The 23,148-nt window shown below is 44.5% G+C and overlaps 1 protein-coding gene across 1 annotated transcript in view; it reads right to left on the bottom strand.

The window, feature by feature from the left end:
- ITIH5 (inter-alpha-trypsin inhibitor heavy chain 5) overlaps positions 1–23,148 on the bottom strand; it is a 47,098-nt gene that overhangs the window by 3,425 nt on the left and 20,525 nt on the right. Inside the window, exons 8-13 of the mRNA XM_021530942.3 lie at positions 9,638–9,809; positions 6,786–7,095; positions 3,548–4,101; positions 3,085–3,135; positions 1,923–2,039; positions 248–625 (exon numbers count right to left, since the gene is read on the bottom strand). Coding sequence (XP_021386617.2) covers positions 248–625; positions 1,923–2,039; positions 3,085–3,135; positions 3,548–4,101; positions 6,786–7,095; positions 9,638–9,809 — 1,582 coding nt within the window. The remainder of the gene's footprint in view (positions 1–247; positions 626–1,922; positions 2,040–3,084; positions 3,136–3,547; positions 4,102–6,785; positions 7,096–9,637; positions 9,810–23,148) is intronic.

The raw sequence follows: 23,148 nt of genomic DNA, 5'->3' as shown, positions 1-23,148 counted from the left end.
ATTGAAAAATCATTAAGAGAGTGGAAATGTGAAAACTAGGCACAGCTGGTATAGGAAGAGATAGCTCCTACAAGAAAAGATAAGAGGAGTTGAAGGTGCTAGAAAGAAAGAAGTTGTTTGAGAGAGGATGTGAAAGTCTCACCTGGGAGCTTAATCCCCACCTACTTTGCTCTTTCCCTCCTGTCTCTGCTCAGAAATAACATTTTTGTCTGATTTACAGCTCTGAACCTGAGAACCTGTCACCTACCCAGTAGCCCATGGGAGTCAGAAGAGAGGCCTTTACTGTTGGAGATGTAGAACCCCAGGTGATTCCTCTGGTATGGGGCAGGCTTCTTGTAGTGGTGGATGAGGATGACGAAGCTGATGGAGTCCCGGATGGTCACGGTGATGTTGGAGTAGGCAGAGATGGACACCTCCAGGCTCCTGCTCCTCACGACAGCACTCCGGCCACAGGACAGGACAAGCCTTTCCCCATCATCCAGGATGACCCTCTTGGGTGTGATCTCCAGGTAAGACCTCTCTGGCTTATTGCTGAGGATGGTGATGGTGCTGAAGTAAGTCCGATGCTTCTTGTGGCCATTGGGTGGTGCAGGAGCTCCAATTAATTGGCCATTCACGGTTACACCTTGCAGGAAAACAATCAGTAAATTAAATCTGGAACCCAGGATCACAGTATCACGGAACAGTCTGAGCTGGAAGGGGCCCAGCAGGAACAGGTCTATTGTCTCAATGACACAAGCATTGTGACTGAGGGCATGCAGGCTCGCCACCTCATGCTCAATTATTTCACTTACCAGTATTCAAACGAGTATAATCAGTCTGTTATGAAATTATGACCTCATGCAGAGCACATAAATTTACCCAAGCTCAGAAATACTGGCCTTCTCTGCAGGCAGGTGCCCCCAGCCCCGTTAATCACAGCATACACAGTGCCACAAAAAGAATCACTTTTGAATATTCTAAGGTGCAGAGCCTACTGAGTCAATTGAAGCCTAAATGTCCACAGTAAGATTCCCAGCCATTTTAATATTTGTGGTGACCTATTGTCCATAAGACAGTGACTCACTTCCCACAAGCTTCTGAAGACCCACTGAAGAATGACAATTAAGGAGGAGGCTTGTTGCCAACTCAAGCCATTAACACTGAGATGAAATGTCTCCATATCCCATTATTCCTGATGGGATCTCTCATTTCTGTCTTCAAAGATTCAAGGTTCTCATGCTACAGAGTCTGTTTTCCTCAAGCTCATTCTGCATTTGAGCCACAAAATCATTCAAGCAGTAGCACAAACAGTCTGTGAAGGAAGTTGAAGGGAAGCATTGCCTGGAGCTGTATTTTACTAAGGCAGACATGAACACAGAAATATGGGGGCTAGACCACTGCCAGACAGAGCAGAATCCTTACAACTTTTTTATGGGGTTTTGTAAAACAAGCCTGTGAATTGTCTCTGGTTTTTACACCCCTTTCTCCCACTGTTGCCCTGAGCAGGACATAATCTGCTTATTAGCTGCCCTGCTTAGAATTCCAGATGGGATCAGACCACTTTGGCTCAGACTGGCTTGGGTAAAGCAGATCCTGAATCATGTGGGTTTTCTCAAGACTGTCATGACTCTCTAGCCAGTTTGATGGTTCTTTACTGAAAGAGCCACGATGCTTGGTGAGCCTGACTTTGCTCTGTCCTAAATCAAATACTGCTGTGAGTAAAGAGGGAAACACCCACAGCAGAGCAATTTTGGTGAGTCCAAAACTTTTATTTGCAAGATGTGACTTTATATCTGGGTGAAGTTGAACCATAGAAGAAATTTTTTTCTAATTTCCTATCACTTTCTTGCCTGTGAGGCACCTTGGTGCCTGGTCTGCTGCAGGGCTGGCTTTACACTTTGATTTTCCTCCACAAGAAACTGCTTAATTTGGCTGCTCACCAGATTCCTTGTGATCAGAGACCAGCCGGAGAATGTCTCCTGGTTCTCCATCAATATTGAAGCAGACAGAGAACTTGCTGGAGGGAAAATCAATGACGAAGTGAGGGTCCCCATCCGCTGAGAAGACATGGAAAAAGAGATAAATGGGAGAGGCTCACACAAAACTGCATTGTCCAAGATTGCAACAAAAATGCTGTTTAAAGTGTGTTTGTCCCTGTTTTTTCTAAGTCCTCCTGGTTTGTTGTTTTTAGAGGGTCAGATGGAGTTTGCCAGGAAATGCCAAGTTTTGCTTTGTTTTTCACAGAGATTGTTTTGTTTTTCTCACAGAAGAGGATGGGTTTTCAAGGACAACTCGAAACCCAAAACAGTCTAGATGAAAATCAGGATATTTTCTTCCCGGAATATAATTTTGGTGATTTATGGGAATTATCATGTAGGTGTTTTAAACTCCTCTTCTCCATTCTTTCTTGGCAAGCTACATCCCCCACAGCACACAGAAATGTACTTTCTGACCAAGGGCTGCTGCATGGCTCCACCTCACACTGACCCCTCCTGGCCCTCAGTATGAGATTGGAGCAGTCAACAGCAGCTGTTGATCCCACAATTTTAATTTTTCAACAGTCCTTGACCTATCATCAACTATCAGACAGCTGCCATTAATAAGGCAAGCCAAAAATGCTAGTTTCTAAGGTAAAATTGACCCTATCAAGAGAAATTCAAGTCAGAGTTCTTGATCTGGACTTATTCTTCAGTGTTTAATGTATGAAAATTTAAGTAAAGGTACAGGATGAACAGAAAAATTGTAAAATACTATATAATTTTCTATTTTTTCCATCTTAAACAGCTTTTTTTTACATTTCAGCATTATTATTTTAGAAAGGTTTTTTCACTATCTCTAGTACTGAGAGAATGTGTTTCTGTTCTCCCCTAACCTGCAGAAGTCTCAAACATGAGGATCATCTGCCTTGCTCACATTTCTTCTCATTACTGACCCTCTCTGTATTTTGGTTTTGTTTTCATTTTCCTCCCTACTCTGTAGGTCTGACAAACAGAATTCTGGCTGGTCACTTGGATGGTTATACCACAGTGATATGAATCTGAGGTTTTCATAAATCAATCACTATTATTTTGCATTATGAAAGGCATGAAAACAGGCACTGACCTGAAGTTTTGGAGATTTTAATTCTCTGTTTATCTTGCCCTCTGCGTATACCTAGAAGTGGGGAAGGAAGGTTGTTACAATTACTTATTGAGCAGCAGAAAGAGATATATTACAATATATTACAAGAGATATATTACAATACAATATACTACAGTTCCCCAAATATTATTCTGAGAGATTATGGGATATATTCCTGCAGCCACTTTAAGTTTGATGCAGAACACAAATTTTTCTCCAATAGTTTCTACAAAGCAGTAAGTGCTTCAAGGGGGTGAGTGAGGGGCCTAAAAGGTTCGCTAAAGGTTACCCAGCTTACCCAGCCCACAATTAGCAAAATTGGTATGAAAATCTCAGCTTTATTCCTCAGTTCACTGTTTAGATCACCCCTGTGCCAAAGTTGGCCATGAGACATTGCCCATGAAAGAGGATTTTTTACCAGAATGAGGTTATTCTTCTCTCATACCTGGTGGGGCCTTGTGCCCCTGCAGGCTCTGCACCTTTTCCCCGATGCCATCAGTAGAAGGGCTGATAAACTCCTCCTGAGATGGCTCTGAGTGGAGTCCAGCCTCTTTCATCTTCAGAACAGTGAAGGGAGTCACAAAATTGTAAGCTAGAGCCATCGACTTGGCTTTTTCCATCAGTTTGTCCTTTTCCTGAGCGTCATCACTCTTCAGTCGAGAGTTGAGCAATTCCTTGATGGTGAGGTAACTCCACGCCCTCTCAATGTAGTTATTGTCACCTTTGCCATCCTCCAGGCCGGGGACACCTCTGATGTCATTTCTGCTCAGCAGGTCAATAGCCACATCTGTTTTGAGCAGGATGTACTTCTTGGAATTGCTGGCAGTCACCTCCACGTGGAGTTTATCCGAGGTGCGGTTGATGAGTTTGCCGGCTATGATAATTTCAGAGCCATTGAAGTAGTTGGGGAAGAAGTTCTGCGTGACCTGTTCTACATCGTCTTCAGGGTAATCAACACGGATGTCAGAGAGAAGGGGTGTCCCTATTTCATCATAGAACCTTAAAGCAAGACACATTTTTCACTGTTAGCACTGTGTGAACACACTCTTGCACTTGTACACTGACAAGGACACAGTCAGGTTATGTAAAATGGCTCTGAAGTCATTCAGGGGTAGTTTGGGCCATCAGAAAGCAAATTTAACTACCACATCCACTCTAACTTGGCCTAGAAAAACAGGGGGGGCTCTGCCCTTAGGGCTTTTTCAAGGTCTCTGCCCTTAGGGCTTTTCAAAGCCCTGAGAATCCTCACCTAAATTTGAAGTTAGCTCTTCTCAGAGCAGGAGGTTGAATTACAGGATCTCCAGAGGTCACTGTCAACCACAGTTATTCTCTGCCTCATTTAGATTTTGGATGTTTAGATGCCTGTTCCTTAGGAATCTAAATGGAGTCTCTTAAGTATGTTCAGAACCATCCCAGCATGGCCTGGGAGTCACTTCCACTACGGTTCCAGATCTCTGCAAGAAGATATTTGTGACCATTTAAAAGTAAATTATTGGCTTCCAAGATTACAGAAAACACCCCGGTTATTAAGAAAAGTACTTAGATGAGATGCTGTTACCCACAGGTTTCTAGTGGTGTTACCTATCCCAGAGCTAGAAACTGTAAGGCCAAAATTTGGGTCCACCAAAGCTGAAGAGATTCCAAACCAAAGCTTCTGAATCTCTGAAAGACTCCTAGATTGGGTTGGTCAGTGTAGGACAGGCAGGAATACAGTTTTCTGAGAGCCAACAGAGAAAGTAAATCAAGAAAGAATCTCACCATGCCCCCCATAAATGAGAACATCTCAGAGAAATGGAGGAATCCTAGCTGCTCAATACAGGCACCCTGGCACAAGAGAACTCATTTCTTTGTGGCTGATTTTCTGTTGGTTAGGGCATGGCTTTCCTGGAGCCAGGGAGCTTAACCCTTTAATGCCTTGTTAACGTGACCAACCACACTTGTGAGAACACCTCACACTGTACAGCCAAGAAAACCTTCACAAGGCTCAAAGCCCAAGTTTACAATACTGTGTTTTCCCCACAGCAATGTGCTTTTGAAGGTTCCTCCCAAGCTGCTCCAAGAATACCATATTTCCCATTCAAATGCCAAACTGCTCATCTCTTGGCAAGTCATTTGAGTTTAATTTGGTAAATAAACAAAGAATTGGCCTCAGCCCTTTTTTTAGTCAAGCTGCATTTATTTGACACATCTGGTTAAACAGACTGTCTGGAAGCTAAAGTCACACTTTCTGCTTTATTCTCTCTCCAAGGGAACCCAAAGCCTGAATTGGTTGACTTTCTTTTAAAGTCTGTCTGAGCGCTCATTGTCTTTCATGCAGAGACCTCACCAGATTTAAAAACATGACTAAATTAAACTTGAGGTCTCTCTGTAAATTAATTTCTGAGTTGTAACAAATGGTGGAGATACACAACCTGTCTTAGAGTACAATTCAAGGAAGTATCTGTATAAAAATACAACCTGCAGAGCATAAAAAAAAAATTACATTGGCACCCATTTAGGTTTTCCCTCCAACCGAGGTTTGAATTGGCCTCCAGCAGTGATTGTGATTTTCTGTATAAGTTTGGCACCAGGTGCCAGATGGGTTTGCCATGACTGAGCTTGATAAACAGTGAGCTGTTCATCGGAGAGAGGCGTTTGAACAAGTTCTTGCAGCACTGGGCTCCTGCAGCCCAATCAATCAGAACATCCTCCATCTGCCAGGGAACGCCACTTGCTATCCAAAATACAGGAAATGGTGTGGGTGGAGTGACAGATGGATCTAGAGAATTTAGTTTTGAAGGAATTCTTGTGCATGCATTACTGCCACAGACGGCAAAGTTCTGGTGGAAAGTGCTTGGATTTATTGTTCCAGAGGAGTTAGGCCTGAGCCAGGAGAGAGGTCAGTACTTAATAACCTTCTCTTTTTGGTTTCTGTGGTTAAAACACTAATATTTTGGGAGTGAAAGCCAAACATTTTTATTTGGAAACGTTGACACATTGCCAAACATTTTGGTCAGAGATGTCATCACACATCTTTCTGCTGTTCATTACCAGGGTCTCCCTTTGGACTACAGCTCCCTTTTTACAGAAGAGGAACATAATCTCTGGTCCTACTAAAGGATGAGGATTTCAGGAAACTTATGAGGAGTTTGAGTCACAAAGAATGAGGAAATTAAGTGACTATGTTATCCCCAGTCACTAAGTGACTGTAGTTATCCAGAAATGATCTTAGTGTTTTTTTCCAAGTCAAATATTTTGGATCTTGGGCAAAAGGTTATAATTTTCAAAAAATAAATAAATAATTTTTTTGCTCCAAATTGGAATCTTCATTCCTGATCCCCTCCATGCTGTTTATGTTGTTGATTTGATGTGTAAAAAGCATCCTTTCATCCTGCAATCTACCTGTGAGGAGTTGAGTCTTGTGGCCCCCAGCTCTCTGGGTCTACATGTCCAAAACAATGATCTGAATTAGGGAAACAAATGCCTTGTTCTGAGGGGCTGGGAAGCTCCAGTACATCTCAGGGGGTCTGCTAAGAAAAAGGAAATTTCTGGGTAGACATTCAGAGTACCTGATTGTACTCTGCCTCTCCCAACCAGAGCTGAGCCTCAGGGAAACTCCAATTTCATGCCATATCTCATTAAAGGATTTTCCATCCTAAAATACATTCCCAGAGAACCCAAGGAACAGAAAAAGCAGAACAAACCCCTTGAGGTGGCTGGCTGCATCCTCATCCTCCTGGAAAAGCCTCGTCATGCCGCAGTTCTCCAGGGCCATCCTCTCCAGCAGCTTGTGGTCCACGTCGTTGCCAATGCCGATGGTGAAGAGGCAGAATTTATCCCGGATGGCGTCCTTGGTGTTGCTGAGGATTTTGGATGACTGTGTTTCCCCGACAGTCGGCCTCCCATCCGTGAGGAAGATGATCAGGGACACGCTCCTGGCGTCGATGTCGTTCTGAGCAATGTAATCATTCAGCAGCTTTGCCCCGGTCTGCAGAGCCCCGTTAATATTAGTCCCTGGGAAGGTAGAAGAATGATCAGAGATAATTTCTCTTTCTAAGAGTGGTGTGAATAATTTCCCTGAGTTCCCTTTAGTGAGGTGACAGCTTCTCTGGACATCAGGATGTCCCTTTTCTCCACATGAAGTTGTTGTAGCCCTTGAATTCAGTTCAGCTCTGTTGCTTAGCACAAGTTTGGCACAGCTGTTTATGGTCTTATGAATTGAAATATGAATTTCAGTTTGTCATGTGAAATTGCTGTTGAATGTCTCAATGTACAACAATCAGCCTGGTAAATAGTCCTACTATGTCTGTCTGGTACAAATAAAAATTGTTAAACTTAATTACAGGACTCTCACAGATGATATCTGAACTAAAAAGTTCAGCTTTTTTTTTTTTTTTTTTTTTCTGAAGGGCACAACACTTGGAGTCAGGAAAAAAGCCTTCAAATGGGAAAACAAGTGGATGGCTTCCTTCTTTACACCCCAGGGTTAGAAAGTTTAAAGGGAAGAGCTTGGTTAGCTGAGGAGCGTGTTTGCACAAAACAACTGGCTAGTGAAGAATAGAACTGCCTGAAGTGGGGTGGGAGGGAGAAAACAAAGTAAATGAGGGAGCAGATGCACATTAGAATAGGCATGAAAAGGATCCAAGCCCACTGAGTGTTCAGAAAAAAAAAAAAAGGAAAACAGGAAAATGAGTGCAAGTATTCACTTTTTCCATGTATTTCTAGTCAAAGCACAGAGGGATTGGCTGTGGGACCTTTGCAAAATCAGCACATCATGGTTAGAAACAGCTCTTAAAAACAAAGCAGGTGAAATGGTTTAAGAACTATACACAGCTACCTCCTGGGGTCCAGAAAGGGAGAGCTAGGAAGGTTATCAACAGGATGTGATAGAAAGTCACCTCATACAGAACATACCTAGAAACTCAGTGTGCACAGTGTGCAGCAAGACAAGGAACAGGAAAGCAGCAAAGGCTTCTGAAAAGTCCTCAAAATCCTGACTGTCTTCTGCAAAATGGTTCTCAACCACAAAACCTGCACCCAAATATTCTAACTCTCTCAATCTCCAGCAAGATCCAAAATTTCAGAAAGAATTTTTTCCCAAAAACCAGAAGAAAACCATGTCACATAGCAGAGTATGTAGTTTTATACTCAGTTGTATCATAGAACTAGTAAGAACTGAAAACTGCCTTTTGCCACGTGTTCAAGTATTTAACAGTATTTAGCAGCAGGGTTTTTCTCCCATTTCTTTGGTGTGTAAGTACAACACAGAGGTGTAGCCAAACCATGTTCTTTGTGTGTGTTCAGGATACTCAAGGAACATCACCTTTATAGGGAAAACACAGAGTCAGCCAAACCTGGAAAAAACCTGAAGCACGTGTGGTGAAGAAACACTGCATCTTCCTATTGAACCACAGTCAATAATTTCCTTTGACTTTTGTTCTCTGGCAGGTTCATGGGCAAACCCAGCTGGTTCCTGTACAGCTCTCTTGGCACTTCAGGAGTAAAAAGCTTTGTTCTCTGAGTTTAGTCCCATTATTGGTAATTGTTTAACTGGGCAGGTCCCTTAACCACTTCCTAAGCAATTCCTCACACGACACAAACAGCAGAGCCAACCATCCTGTTTGCTGTGTTTTTCCATCAGAGGGCTTCCTCTGCTAGGAGTGGTCACTGCTCAGGGCAGCCATGGGAAGGCCCTCCCTGACCTTCAACCAGCTGTGACCACTTCCACGGGGAAGGGTTTGAATAGGTCATTTTGCAGCTCTCTAGGCACAGCTGCTGGAATATGTTTGATTGCAAACCTCACTGTAATGAGGAAATTTGTAGTTGGAGACTTTTTACACTACTGTTCATAGCCTCACAGGAGACCTATGAATCAAATTAAAACTCACACCTGCACTCTGCCACTGTTCTGGGGTTTTCTCTGTTTGCTTTGCCCCAAGCAACAAGGCACAAGCAAAAAGGGCTTAGAAATTCTTAAATATAATTTGGGGTACTCCTTGGTAGAGACAAGAGGACAGTACTAGGTGAGAAGGCAATCTGCAGTAGTCAATCCAACATCCCACAGCGTGTGCTCCATCCCTGGAGTTTCCAGCCCAGACAAAATCATGAGCCTGCTTTCACAGAGCCTTTCAGAAAGTACACAATACTGGCACTGTGTGTCCTTTGCCAGGGTATGTTTGCATCTGCATCCTCAAGAAATAACCTTGGAAGATCTCCCATTTTGAGGGTGTCACCAGATAAGCAAGAGAATGGAATCAAATTTGTTTTAATAAGTGTATGGAATCACAGACTAATTTTGGTTGGAAGGAACATTTAAAGGCCATCTTGTCCAAACCTCCTGCAATGGGAAAGGAAGGTTTCCCTGAGGAAACCTTTCCATCATGTATGTTAATAAAGAAGACATAACCCTGAGCAGAGGTAAAGGGATCCCCTTGTCCCATGACCTAAATCCCAAAGTCTTTTTATTCTATATGCTCCAGGACCACATTCACCACTCACTGTTCCATTGTAGTTAGTCGGACAACACAGATAATGCCATCTGTATCTCTGATCATACCTCCAGTAGGTGACATGTTGTGGATGTACTTTTTGGCATCCCGGATGTTATTTGGAGTAACTGGCACCAGCCGGTCCTGCTGCCAGACCTTTATTCTGTTGGAAAAGCCAATGATATTGAAGTGGTCTTCAGGCCTTAGGTCCTGGAGAATTGTGAAGAGAGCTTCTTTGGTCTAGAAAGAGAAAAGAGAGCAGCAGGCACAGCTGTCAGTGTTTTAGTGGGCAAGAATTTAGTTTTAAGATGTTTGCTGATCTTTTATATATTTCTACACTGTCAGTTTGGCTGATGAAGAAAACTGGGATATCCCCTGTCTCAAGGCCTCTGTGATGCCAGGGGCTGGGCAAACATGAGATGAAAAACAGCTCTTGTCCAAAAGGATCTGTAAGGCACATCTAGACCTAACTAAGCTTAAAAATCAGGCACCACAATTAGGATAAAAGCTCCCAGGCACTGGGAGAACCATGTTCTGAATTAAGGGATGGTGAATAATAATGACTAATAACAAACTCTTAGAGTTTGTCTAATGCCTTCTAGACTGGCAGGAAGCTGCAATGGCATATATTTAAAATAGGTGACTTATAAGTTTAAAAAATCACTAAACATGTCAAAGGATGCACACTTTTTGTTAATAATTAGGATACTATTTGCTACATATACATTCTAATGAAAACTTTCAGCAATTAATAAATGTTTAGGTTAATATATGAAATTAACTAGATATAAAAAGAAGCCCTGACTAGTCATTGCAGATTCTACCTGCCAGTCACTTTTGTCCCAGGCATATTATTTTTCATCAATATGCCAACTGTTCATCATCCTGTGTAAACACAGGCAACAGAGTGATGAAAGCTGATCACAAGATGAGTTCTTAGCAAAGGAGGTTGAGGATCCTGGGTTCTGGGAAAGCCAGATCACTGAGGAAGAGGCAAGAGGAAGACTGCAGAAGTGTCCAGCTCCCCTCAGTGAGACCAGCTTGGATTTAGCAGCCATGCAGCTGTGTTCACATGGAGACAGACTTCAGCTGAGTAAGATGCAGAGAAATTGCCCAAGAGAAATTGCTCTGTCCATGCAACCATGCCCTATATTTGGATGCAAAAATATGAGGCAATATCTAGGCAGAGGAATCAGCAGGTTCTCAGCTCAGCCCCTTATTGGCCACCATTAAGCCTTCAAATTCCAAGAATAGCTATGCAAGAAATTATATTATGGGCTCACTAGCATTTAAAGGTTCCTCTCATGCCTGTCAGGAAAAAATGTGAAGGGCTTGTCCAGAAGAAATGTAGAAGTAATCAGCAATGCTAGAAACCACTTAAGCCCAGGCCTGATGTTGCTATGTAAAGACTGTTTGGAAAAAGACTCAAAGACTGATCAAGTTGTGTCATCAAAATCCCCCTGGATTGTGCATGGCAGATGATGATGCAATGATGCAAACAATTCTAATCCTCACAGCTGGTGCCTTGGCTCCCAGTCCACCTGAAATTAAGGGGAATATTTCCCATAGCTTCAAACATTCTGGAGCCAGGTCTGGAGACTCTCCCTGCCTGTTTATGTCCTCTGTACAAATCATTTTGCTCTGCAGGGATCTCAGGCTTAATCCCTCCACTTGCTTAGCTGGAACATTCCTCCACGTCCCACCACTGTTTCACAGACAAGAATAATAAAGCAAATGTTGGTGGAAAAGGTTCTTTCAAAGAGAACGGGAGATTCCCACTCTGTTCACATCATGATATGCACCAAGCAAACCTTCACAAAGGTGAATTCCTGCCCCAAACATGGAGGCTGCCTCCAGTCTAACAGTCCACAGAAAATGGAAAAGTTGGGCAAAATAATCAGCTGTTTGAAAAAGAAGAGAAGGTTTTACTCTCTCTCATCTGCTCTTTTACAGCATCCTTTGTATTGTAAAAAATGCTTCAGATAATGCATGACATCAGCCTTCAGAGACACCCTCCATCAACATCCCACTTTACAGAGAGGAAAACCAGGCTACTTTTGTAATTATGTCAAAGTCAGAAAGTGAGAGGTTCTGAAAACTTGGGGTTCCCAGCCCTCAGTTCAGTCAGCCAAACCATCCCACACATGCACAGGCAGGAATCACACCATGGAGAAAAGACTCTCAGATTTATTCCATGATAAAAAGGTTGGCCCAAGTATTTGTCCCTCAAAAAATGTGTCAAAATAAGTAGAAAGTGAAAATGGAGAACCTTCTATCCTGTGTGTGAGCAGGCCTCCATGCCAAGATCTGCTGTGGGAAATTTGGGCAGGGTGTTAAAGCAGGGAACAACAAGACCACAACAACTCCCTACATACACATCCCCCCTCTGCTCCCACAAAGGAGAGAAACAGAAGTTCCTAGAGGCAACGAGTTAAAGAAAAACTCTCCAAATCTCATTATCTATATTACAGCTCTGATTATAATTAACATTGCTTGACCTCTCCCATTACCAAACCCCTCTCTTCAGTTTTGTTTTTTTTGTTTTTTTTTTCCAATTCTGTGAAACTGTACTTTTCTCAGAGGGATTTATTGGGCCGAAATAAGCTCTGCTGCTTCTGAGAACAAGGCAAGAGGAGAAATAATCTTGTTTTGGCCTACTTGCAGAGAGGCTGCATCTCACTTCCCTTGTGCTCACAAATTCCTTTTGACGTTCTTGCCTGTGTTCAGCCAAAAGAAAAGGAAAGGAAAAAGTAAAACAACACAAAGCAGAAGTAGCTTGGTGTACACAGCATCCAAGCTAGAATTGCAGAGAGGATCAGGAGGGAACTGAAACACACATTCCCAGGAAATCCAGCACTTCTCCACACCCTCATACAGGGGCCAAATGTGGGCCTGGGACCATCTCTCTCTCTCCCCTTCTTCCATTTCTTCTTTGCTTTTTGTCTCATTTTCGTCACTCCATGGGGTTTGAGTCAATTTTTCCCAGGAAAAAACTTGTCATATTTTAAAGGATATGCATTGACAGCCTGGATTCTGGCATCTGTATCCTGTGCTTGCCTCTGCAACTTAAATTAAAACCCTTTGAATTTATGTGACATGCACACAAACATATGTACAAGTGTGCGTGTGTGCACATGGTTTTGCTCCAAAGCAAACAGAGTGAGGGAGGCCATATGGTTCATTCTCCTGCAGCTTTTACTCCATTCACAGCAAAAAATAAAGGGTGGGATTCAGCTTTGCCAACTCAGTCATCAGAAAGCTGGGCATCACATCTAATCCTGCTCAAAGCAGGGGAAGCCACCTCCAGGGAATAATCCATGCCACCTGTTTTGGAGAGGTTTTAGGGTGGGCTGAGTCACTGTCTGGAACTTCCTGTCTCCAGGCATTGCCTTCAAGCAGAGAAGGTGGGACTTACCTCAAGAATTAATCCTGCCCCATCCTGAGCATTCTGATTCTTGCTGGAGCCAAAAGGAGCTGAACTGTCTCTCCACCTCTCCCAGAGTGCTCTGAATCCTCTGTCTCTTCCTATTTCCGTCTCTCTTCCCAGCTCATGAGGACTCCCAGGTATGTCCTAAAGACCACACTCCTCATGGGGTGGAGCAACATTATTTTCTATCTATCAGCCTTCCTCACCTGTTCATAATCAAAAAATTCACCCACTAATGCCTTATGAGAGAGATGTGACTTCCCTCAGAGTGCTGGATATGATTCAGCAGCTGGCAGGCAAAACCAGCTTTCAATAAGTAGAATATCTTGGTAAAAGTGCACTGCTTGAAATCCTGAAGGACTCAGCCACGACCAAGCGCAGTTGGTGCCCAGCCCTCTCCTCCCATCTCCACCAGACCCCAGCAAGACTTTGCAAAGCTCTTCTGGCTGCAGCTCCAGCTGGGATACAGCAGCAGGTTCCTGCTTCTGTCCTTGCAAGGCCACAGCTGGAACTTCTCCAAGAAGCCAAGGGCTGTGGCTGCCATGGGATTCCCAAACTGCTATGCTGCCAATGGGGTCCTTGCAGTTCCACTGCCACCTGGAACAGTGAGTCATTCCACTGAAACTGCTGCCAAAGAGGCAGAAAATTAACCATTTCTACCCTGCTGAGGGCCAGGTCATTCCTCCATGGCTGTGCACATGACACTTGTTCATTTGGAGATAAACTGGACCCACTCACACTGAGAGAAAAGAGTTTAGGGGTCCAGTGCCTCTATGCCAGGTGCTGCAAAGTGAAATACTTTTCCCAACATGTTTGCCTGGGGAGATTCATTTGGAGCAAGGATTAAAGGAGAGGATGGCAGGAAGTAACAACACAGAACAGCTGAATAAAAATCCTTTTTTACCATTTGGGAATGGTTTGTATGTGTCAGAGTCAGGTTTTAAATGAGGATTTAAAAGAGGATAACTTGGTGGAGGAAGATTCCTCCATTTCCCTCAAATTGGCATGGATAAAATTGAGGTGAGAGGTAGAGACTGAATTGCCACTACATTTGAGAAATTGTACTGGTGAATGAGCTGCCAACACAGCTGGAACCTTGGGACTGAACCAGCCACCTCCAGGGCCACAAAATGTCACCCCCAAAGCTGGAGCAGTACAACCCTGCTCTACAGCTGGGGACAGGCAATGTGACCATGACTGTCAGGGAGTGGCCACAGTTTACTTAGGTCCGTGCTTCATGAATGATGAGAGAGGAGAGGAATTAAATGACTGACGTGCCAACAGTGTCTGCTCAAGCCTACAAGGCCAGAGACAAGCCAGCTCCCAGCCACCACTCTGACCTTTCTTGTCACCTCTGCGCTGACACCTGGACATGCAACACAGCTGCTGCCTGTCTGGTTCTTGTTTGCTGCAGCCCCTGCATCAGAGCCAAGGTGATTCAGAGCTGTACCAGCCCCAGCAACAGCAGAAAGAGCAGAACTCCCTCAGCTACATCGAGTTTGGCTGTGATTTATCACCCTTGTACCCAGCCCTTGGAGTAAGCTCTGGCAGACCTCATCTTGCTTAAACACTGGTGGAGCAAAGCATGGGAAGATACACACTCTTATGAGAAAGCTGAGAGCTTTCAGCCTTTTTTTGGGTCAAAGATCTGCCTCAGAGACATCTGGGATGATGTCAGACCATCTGGGCACCTTTTAGGAGGAATCTGACATTTCTTTCACAGTCCCTTGTTTGTTTGGGGAGCAGGGCGAGGGTGAGGCCTGGCTACCCTGAGAGCTGTGCAGCTCACAGAGACACAATATGTGGTTGTTAGGAGCTGTGGCACTGCCAGACATTGGCCCTGCTGGGCAGCAAGGGGAGAATTCAAGCACCTCATTAAAATGCATATCCCAAGCCCACGTATTCACACTTTCCATTGCCTTAGGAGCACTTCTAAGTGTTTCATCCAGCCACCCTCGCAACAGCTGGGCAGCAGGACTTCATCACCAGTGACACAGCCTCTTCCAGCTCCAGGGAGCTGCTTGGGCTTGGGATCTGCTAGCAGAGGGGAAAGTATTCCCAAACACAGCCTTTAGAAAACAGCACCCACTGACAGGAGGAGACGCACAAGAACAGCCTGCAGAGAGCAGACCTGGGGCCACCTGCATTCATGTGCTAAAAGATCCCACCACTAAAGACAAAATTTCAGCACCCTTTGTCTTTCCAGATTCCTTGTGAGAAACAAAATTTGACAAGAAAGGAGCTAAGGCACAAGATGTAGGCTCAGAGGGAATTAGGAAACCATAGCCCTGTCCAGTAATGTGTCTGAGAGTGCAGCAGTGCAGGGAAGGGCTCAGAAATGAGATGTCCTACAGCAAAAAGGAGAAAAGTACAAGTGAATATATAGTTTGGCAAAAAGATTACAAGGAAATACAGGGAGAAAAACCAAAAGAGCTCCTTCTTCCCCTTCAATATCATCTGTGCTTTGGTTCTTCTCTTTCCCTTTCCAAACACGCAGAGGCAGCTGATAAAAATGTCCAGAGCTGGGTTTTTCAAACAGCAACAACCAAAACCCATCAATGTCCTAATAAAAGGATTAATTAGTACTATGACTTAAGGAAAGGCTGGCATCAAAGTCACACCTGAAATGGTGCTAACAGGGTCAGACAAGGTGCTGCCATAGGTTTGGTTTGGATCCAGAGCCAAGGGGAATGCAGTGGGAGCACCATTGCCCCATTGCAGGGAGCAGCCAAGTCACAGGGAGGGGAGAGGTTTGGGCAGTGTTGTTCCTGCTGAGGTTGGAAGCCACATCACGTGAGTTTTGCTTTCCTCCGTGTCCCAGCGTCCTTTCTGCCCACATAATGCTGGTGACAAGTCACCTGCCAGCATCAGGGACTTCTGTACCAAAACCAGGGGTTAACCCAGGAGTGTACACTTGGATTGTTTTACCTTCCTGCATCCCACTCTCAGAGGACAATTGGCCCTTTCTGCCTCCACAGGGAATGTCCTGCAGCTGAGGAACTGCAACTGCCCCTCTCCCTGTCAATGTATCTTTGTGCTTTCTTCCTGGCAGACAAGAACAGCGTAGCCAGGGAAAACTCCTTCGCAATTCTGGACAACAAGCATTTTGTTCAATACTGACACAGGCCTGTGATGGGAGGGAGTTTGAATGTGGAGTTCTAGACAATAAAGGTCTGTCTCCAGTCCATGGTCCAGTCTCCTCCTGAGCATCCCAGGTCCTTTGCTGGTCACTTGAACATTGCTGACTCCCAGTATGGCCTTAAAAAAAACTGCTTTGTTGTTTCCCGGGCTGAAAAACAACCATACTTTAGAACAAATGTTTGTTCCTATTGCCTTTTCTGAAAAAGGTTTTCTATTTAGCATTGAGTAAAACACTTAGCTGCACATCCATCCAGGACACTTAAGCACTGAATTTTTGCTCAGTAGATGATAAAACTGTCTTCAAGGATGTGAGCAGTTAGGGTAACTCACTTGTCTAGTAAGGATGGTAAGGATAAACATGAAAAACTAATCTGATGATCAAAAGCAGATCTGATTTCTCAGGAACTGGAGTTCCATGGGTCCGGGTGTTCAGTCTTTGCAATCTCACTGCAGCACTGAGGATGTGAATAAATGCCAGTGTGAAGATTTAAGGAGGCAAGTTCTAATCAGCACCAAGCATTGTTACTTGAAGCCCTTATCCCAGTGCAGAATGGATTACAGTTGGAGCACTGAACAATTCCGTACAGTAAATAAGGCAAAGGGAAAAGCTTAAGGGCTGTCCCACAGTGCTACACTGAAATAACCCCACGGGAAACAACGAGGCTGCATGGGCACACAGCCAGACTGACACAGCAGTGTCTGAAGGCCACATTCTTCTCTTGTGCTTAGCTCATTTTAAGTGGAATCAGATCCCAAAACATGCCCATCAGACAGTCAAACCCCCACCCTGTCAGCATGACGAAAAATTTCCATGGACAGAGCAGCAAAAAGGTCAGCACCAAGGGAAAAATGCCCCATGCCCTCTATGCAGAGCTTGACATCTCTCCCTCTGCCCATCCTCGGAAGATGGAGTTCATCCCAGGGCACAAAAACTGTTCCAATAATTGGGTACTGTCATTTTCTCTCAAAAAGATCAGCCCCAACACAATGCTGGGAAGAGCTGACATGCCCAAAAGCTGTCCACAACACATCCCCTCAATTTCAGCACTCATCAGCTGCTGTTCTACAGAGCAGGAATTGAGCTGAGAGCTCATCATGCTCTTCACACTGATTACAACCATCCTTCATCATGTGGCCACTCTCACAGAGTGGGTGTCTCAGCAGCCAGAAGCCTGCCAGGTTTGGAGCTTTCTGGCCCCTACTCAGAACATCCCATCCATGGGTGTGACCTGCCAGGAGAGATGTGCTGCTCCTCCCTTGGCATTTCCCCATTTTCATTTCTTCCTACAGGACATGCAGTAGGGACCTTACAAGTGGATCCTAGTAATAGGACAAGAGGGAGTGGGTTTAAACTAAAGAGGAGAGATTTAAGTTGGATATTGGGAAGAAATTCTTCTCTGTGAGGGTAGTGGGGTCCTGGCACAGGCTGCCCAGAGAAGCTGTGGCTGCTCCATCCCTGGAAATGTCCAAGGCAAGGCTGGACAGGGTTTGAAGGAACCTGATGTAGTGGAAAATGTCCCTGCCCATGGCATGGGGTTGGAACTGGATGATCTTTAAGGTCCTTTGCAATCCACACCATTCTGGGATTCTCTGATCTCCAGTCAGTGAGGGATGGTGACACTGGTTTATTCATTGAAGCAAAGCCCCAGCACTTTTGCTCAGGGTTAGCATTAAGCAATGCACGAGCACTAAATTGCTCCTTAAAGAAGCAAATTTGCCAGTTTTCCCACCTAAGAGTGTGCCACAGGGCCCTCACAGTCCTCTAACACCTGCCCTCTTCCAATTTTCACCATTTCCAAACCCCCTCAGCATCTCCAGCTGCAGGATCCCCATTCCCTCCTACACATTTCTGCCTCCAGCCCTTCCCCTGCCCATTTCCATCCTAAGCCACTGCCTCAGACATGAGAAGAAGCCAATTCTTCACCCAAAACTCTGCAGAGAAGAGAGCAGATGTTTTGGAGAAGATTATGTCACTTCGTCAGGGGTAACTATCCAAGCAAGAGCTCTCTCCTCATGACACAGCATCATATCCCTCATTCCTAAGGGACTTCGAATTACATCATGTGGACCTCAGAGCTGCCTGTGAACACTGTTTGATGACAGTAATGCAGCATGGAAGACTCCACTCCAGCAAGAGGTGCCACAAGCACTTCTGAGCTTCAGCTGCTCTCCACAGCCAGAAACAAATGGCCCCAGTTGAGCAATGTGTGGGACATGCCCTGATTTAGGGTGAAGGGGTATCTGCTTGGAAACAGCAGTGTTGCTGCAAACAGTGCTAATCTAGTAACTTCAGTCTTGACAAAGGTCTGGTGTCTTTTAGGCCTGGGGGATCTTTGTACAGCCATAATCCAGGCATGGGTTTGCCAGCTAAAGAGACAAGACTCTGCAAAGAGACAAGAACAGGCAAAGAAAATAACCTACCTAAATTCACATAAGAGATCCATGATGAAAACACATATAGAAGCCAGGTCTGGCTTCCAGGTGTTGCTCCAGCAGCTGGAAAAAAACCCTTTAATTCAAGCTTGGAAAGGACTACTAAAGAAAGATCTTTCACTTCACTGGCTTTTATGCATTTGCCAGAGCCTTGAGGATACCAAGAGTCTTTAGTAGCTCTGCCCAGCCCCAGCTGGAGCCTCCACCCACTCTCCTGCTCATTTAAGCACCAGCCTGGGCCCTCATCCCAGTCTCAGACCAAGACCTGTTCTGTCTGTAGCGCTGCTACATAAACCTCAATGACCCCAGTCCATGACTGACTTCCCAGCTTCATTTAGCCACTTCCATTTCACTACAGCTTTGTCTGGTGGTCACTGGGCTGTGTCTGGAACATCAGCAGCACCTGTTTCCAGTTCATCCTTTGCTGAAGTTAGTGACGGTCCAACTGAAACATTTGGGAGAGCTCTCAGCATCTTCATGAATTTTCAGTTCAAGCCTCAGCAGCGTTCCCATGCAAACTCTGCCCTCACCTTTGCCTCCTATTTACTCCAAACTCAGTTAAAGGACTTGCACTTTATAGGTGGTCTGGGACCTTCCTGGGAAATTTTGTCTCTGCTCCTACTGCCTCAGCATGAAGCAAAATTGGCTGTGAGTCCCAAGACCAGAAGCAGATGCTCCATGTCCTGGATACTTGAGAGCATCTTGCTCTGAAGGTTGTTTCTCTGTGTGACCCCGTCATTATTTAGTAGTTTTAGGGTTAGGCAGATTATTTTGCTTTGTGCCAAGTACTTGCATTTCTCTTGGAAGAGAAATTTTATTTTCTTTGAACAAATAAAGTCTACATAGATCTGATGTCTTATTTGCTGTAGTATTTCTTATATCCCATATTCACACCTCCAGAGAGGACAGAGATAACACTGCTGTGGTGTATTCCTGAGCAGGAGGCAGATGCATGGGGTTGTTGGTGCTGCAGACAGCTCTTCTGTGTTCTCTGGGGTTGTTTCTTTCCAGCAGAAATGGAAAACCTGACCAAACTTCCCTCGTCACAGTAGCTTTGAATGCTCTGAAGGCTGTAATTGGAATTAACATTTTTTTCCAAAGTTCCCTGGCAATTTAAGGCTGTTCTCCTGGGCAGCAGCTGTTACTTGGACTGACAGACAATGGGCTCACACCCAGTTCTGCAGCCACCAGCAGAAGTCAGGGCAATTTGGAAGGAGAACATTGAGTGCTCAGGTGCTTGTCTGCTCCTTCACCACGCTGAAATTCCTAAGGGGTGTGAGTGCTGAGGCACAGAGGGTGAGGGGCTGGGCACACAGGACCCTCAGATGGGCTCAGCAGTGTGCGTGACTCAAGGGTATCAACAGTGTCCCTTGGACAGGTGCAGGCAGATCAACTGCCTGGGAGCCCAGGACATCCCTCTGGCTGCCCTGGCTGTCTCCAGACCCTGGCAGGGGGCTCAGAAACCTTGGCATGAAGTCAAAAACACCTGTGGCTTCCATTTTAGCCAGTGGAAAAAACTGCCAACTCTGTATGACGAATTACAAACCACAAGGGTTTGAGTAGTGTGATAGTTGAGCTAACACAGGATGGAAAAGTAGAAATTTGGAGCTTTTAGAATGTAGGTCAGGGGGTCAAGATGGAGGGATTTGGACGTGTCCTGGCTTTCTTCTCCTTCTTCTTGTCCTCCATGTCTTGGTGTTATGGTGACACTTTTCTATTGGTTTAAGGTAGAGACACACTGTCTAACATAAATGATAGATATTGGCACAATATTGTAAATATAATACACATAACTTATGATATAAAATGTAAACGCTGCCCAAGGTGACACACAGATTACCACGGCCTCCTTGCTAGACAGAGCTCAGCAGGTCAGAGAAAGAATGTTATAGATAAGGAAAAACAACCTTGAGAAGCTGATCCTATACATTCAGACTCCTTCTTTGGCTACACGGGCTGGGAAACAAGGAATTTTACACTCTTGGGGTCATCCCAGCACAACAGACCCTGAGAGAACTGAAGCCCTTGCAAATTCCCAGCAGGTCCCAGTTTCAGCTGGGTTCCTCCTGGAGCAATTAACCTCAGAGAAAATTACAGTCTGGCACACCACCACTGACAAGTTGCCAGGCTTGCGGTGAAGCCAACTGCTTAACTGAGTGTGTGGCATTTATTGCCTGTGGGAAAGGTAAGGTGAAACAAATCTGTGGTTGAAACAACTCTATTTTACCGTACCTCTGCAAAATACCTGCAAATTCATCCTCTTGTGGACATATTCACAGTTGGGAATGTTCTTGTTCTGTAACAAGAACCTTTCTCACCATGTTCAGTGAAGCTGGGTGCAATGATGGTTATCACAATAAAACTGGCCCCTTTTTCTCCTGGTTATACCAATGTAAAGCTGCTACATCCCCTTCTACCTAGCCAAAGGTACCATAAAATCAGCAGAGTAGACTGCTCAAAGGGCAAATAATTATTCTTCCCAGTAAATCCTGCAGATATAACCTCTTCCCCAGGCTCTCCTGGTTGTTAAAAGCAGCTATTCCACACAGAACTTGCTGTCTCTTGGCAAACGATGGAACAAAGTTCATGGGGATTTTCCTTGCCAGTGGGACAGCAGTAACGATGTGCAAAGCCTTGAGCACATGAATATTTTTTTTTCATCATGCTCAAGAATTTCCTATTCATGAACTTTTTCTCCCTGCCAGTGCTAAAATGAGACTGTAGCAAAGGATCAAATTCACAGAGGAGTTTGACTGCTGCAACACATCTGAGTCTGCTGGACATCACCAGAGTTCAGAGGCTGTGAAAACTGAGGAGAAATATCTTCCCCTCAAAGCTAGTACATCTCCTAGTGACATGAGGGGAATGTATCAAGGGTCCTAATCACAGAACCAAAGAGCTGTTAAAGCTGGAAAAGACCTTTACAGTCATCAAGTCCAATCATTAACACAGCACCACTGTGCTCACCACTAAACCACGTCTCCAAGTGCCACATCCACATGCTTTTAGAACACATCCAATGATTTGATTGAAGCTGATCAATCAGTCTCATTCTATGTGTTTGCAACTGGACATTTGTTGCTTCAAAGACTGAGATATCTTAGGAAAAAAGGGATGGCACCAACAGATAAAAATTCATGTTGAAAAAGGAAAACCTTGGGAGAGGAAAAGATAAATGACTCACAAGTGTGTTGTGGGAACTGTAGGATGCATGAAATCCTGATCCCACTTGAGTCACTTTGCCATTTACTTTGTGAAGACAGGTGACTGAAGAGTCCAAAATCTCCTCCAGCTGCCACAGAAAAAGGTGCACAGCTCATGTTTCCCATCCTTGCTTATACCATCTTAAAAACTGTCCTTTGCCATAGTCACTGCAGCTGACCCACAGGAGCACTCTTTACAATTGCTGACTGTATTTTTAGCTGACCTTGCATGTGACTCAGCAGAGAGAAATGAGGAAAGACAGTCCCATGGGATTTCCCAGCTCTCCACATACCACCACAGATCACCACAGCTGTGAGAGTCCAAGAGAAAAGACAAAAAGGAGACATTTCCTCTGCTCAGATGTACCCTGCCACCAGGGAGTCTGTTTTTAATTTAATAAGCATCTTAATGACATCAACAGCTGGTAAAAAGGACACTGAGCAGACACGGCTGTAACTGATCACACTTTCCTCGAGAACCAAGAGAGGTTTATTATTCAGCCAGTCCTAGATTTTGGTCTTTTCTCAATTAATCTGTGTGGAGGATTTTTGATTTTTGATCTTAACTCCACAAAGTTCTATTTTTTGGAGCAGCTTGAATCAAAGGAAGGTAAGTGCTTCCATCCCATAGCACTCCTCCAATGTACCAGTGGTTTTCCATTAAAAAAAATACATTGAGATACCAGACAAAAAGTTTGGTACAGCCTCACAAAGGTTCTGGACAGACACTTCTCTCACTTCAGGCTCAAGAGGAACCACTCTGTAGCTAATTTGCCTGAGATCCATGTTTAGCAGCACAAACTGCCTAGGCTATGAATTAAACCTTTAGGGGTTAATGGCTTTGTTGTTATTAGTAGGTGTAATGAAAAGAAACTCTGATATTCTGGAGGAAAATAAAAGCTTTCATAGTGCAAGGTTAATCTGCTGACTACTTGTGCAGCTCACAAAAGCACCAAAGCCCTTTAGAGTTTTAATCTCCCTGGTTCAGCACTTGGTCACTGGCTGACTGCTTCCAGCCTGGAGGACTGGGGGCATTTGTGCCAAATTGATTATTCTCAGAGGCAGGGTGGTCATTTTTCAGCAGGAGGATAACAGAAAGCCAAGAGCCAGGCTCTGTCCACAGAGCTTTTTACAGATTCAAAGGTATATTGATTTGAGACCTCATTCAGGAGGACTAGGATTGCTTTTTAACAACTCTCTTGATGAGTAATCTTCTTCCCCAGTCACTGGGGAAGATAAATTTGGATCCATAGAATCCATATTCCATTTATGTTTGATGTGCTCTTCAGCTTGGTATGGTGGCTCATATTAAGGTCTGTGTCCTGGAAAAACATCTGAGATTTGTTCTGAAAGACTCAGATTCCCAAAGAGGACA

The sequence above is a fragment of the Lonchura striata genome, chromosome 5 (genome assembly GCF_046129695.1).
Source record: "Lonchura striata isolate bLonStr1 chromosome 5, bLonStr1.mat, whole genome shotgun sequence".
In the NCBI taxonomy this organism is placed as follows: domain Eukaryota; kingdom Metazoa; phylum Chordata; class Aves; order Passeriformes; family Estrildidae; genus Lonchura; species Lonchura striata.
Note: the sequence above shows the minus strand (reverse complement) of the source record. Positions and strands in the feature narration are given on the sequence as shown.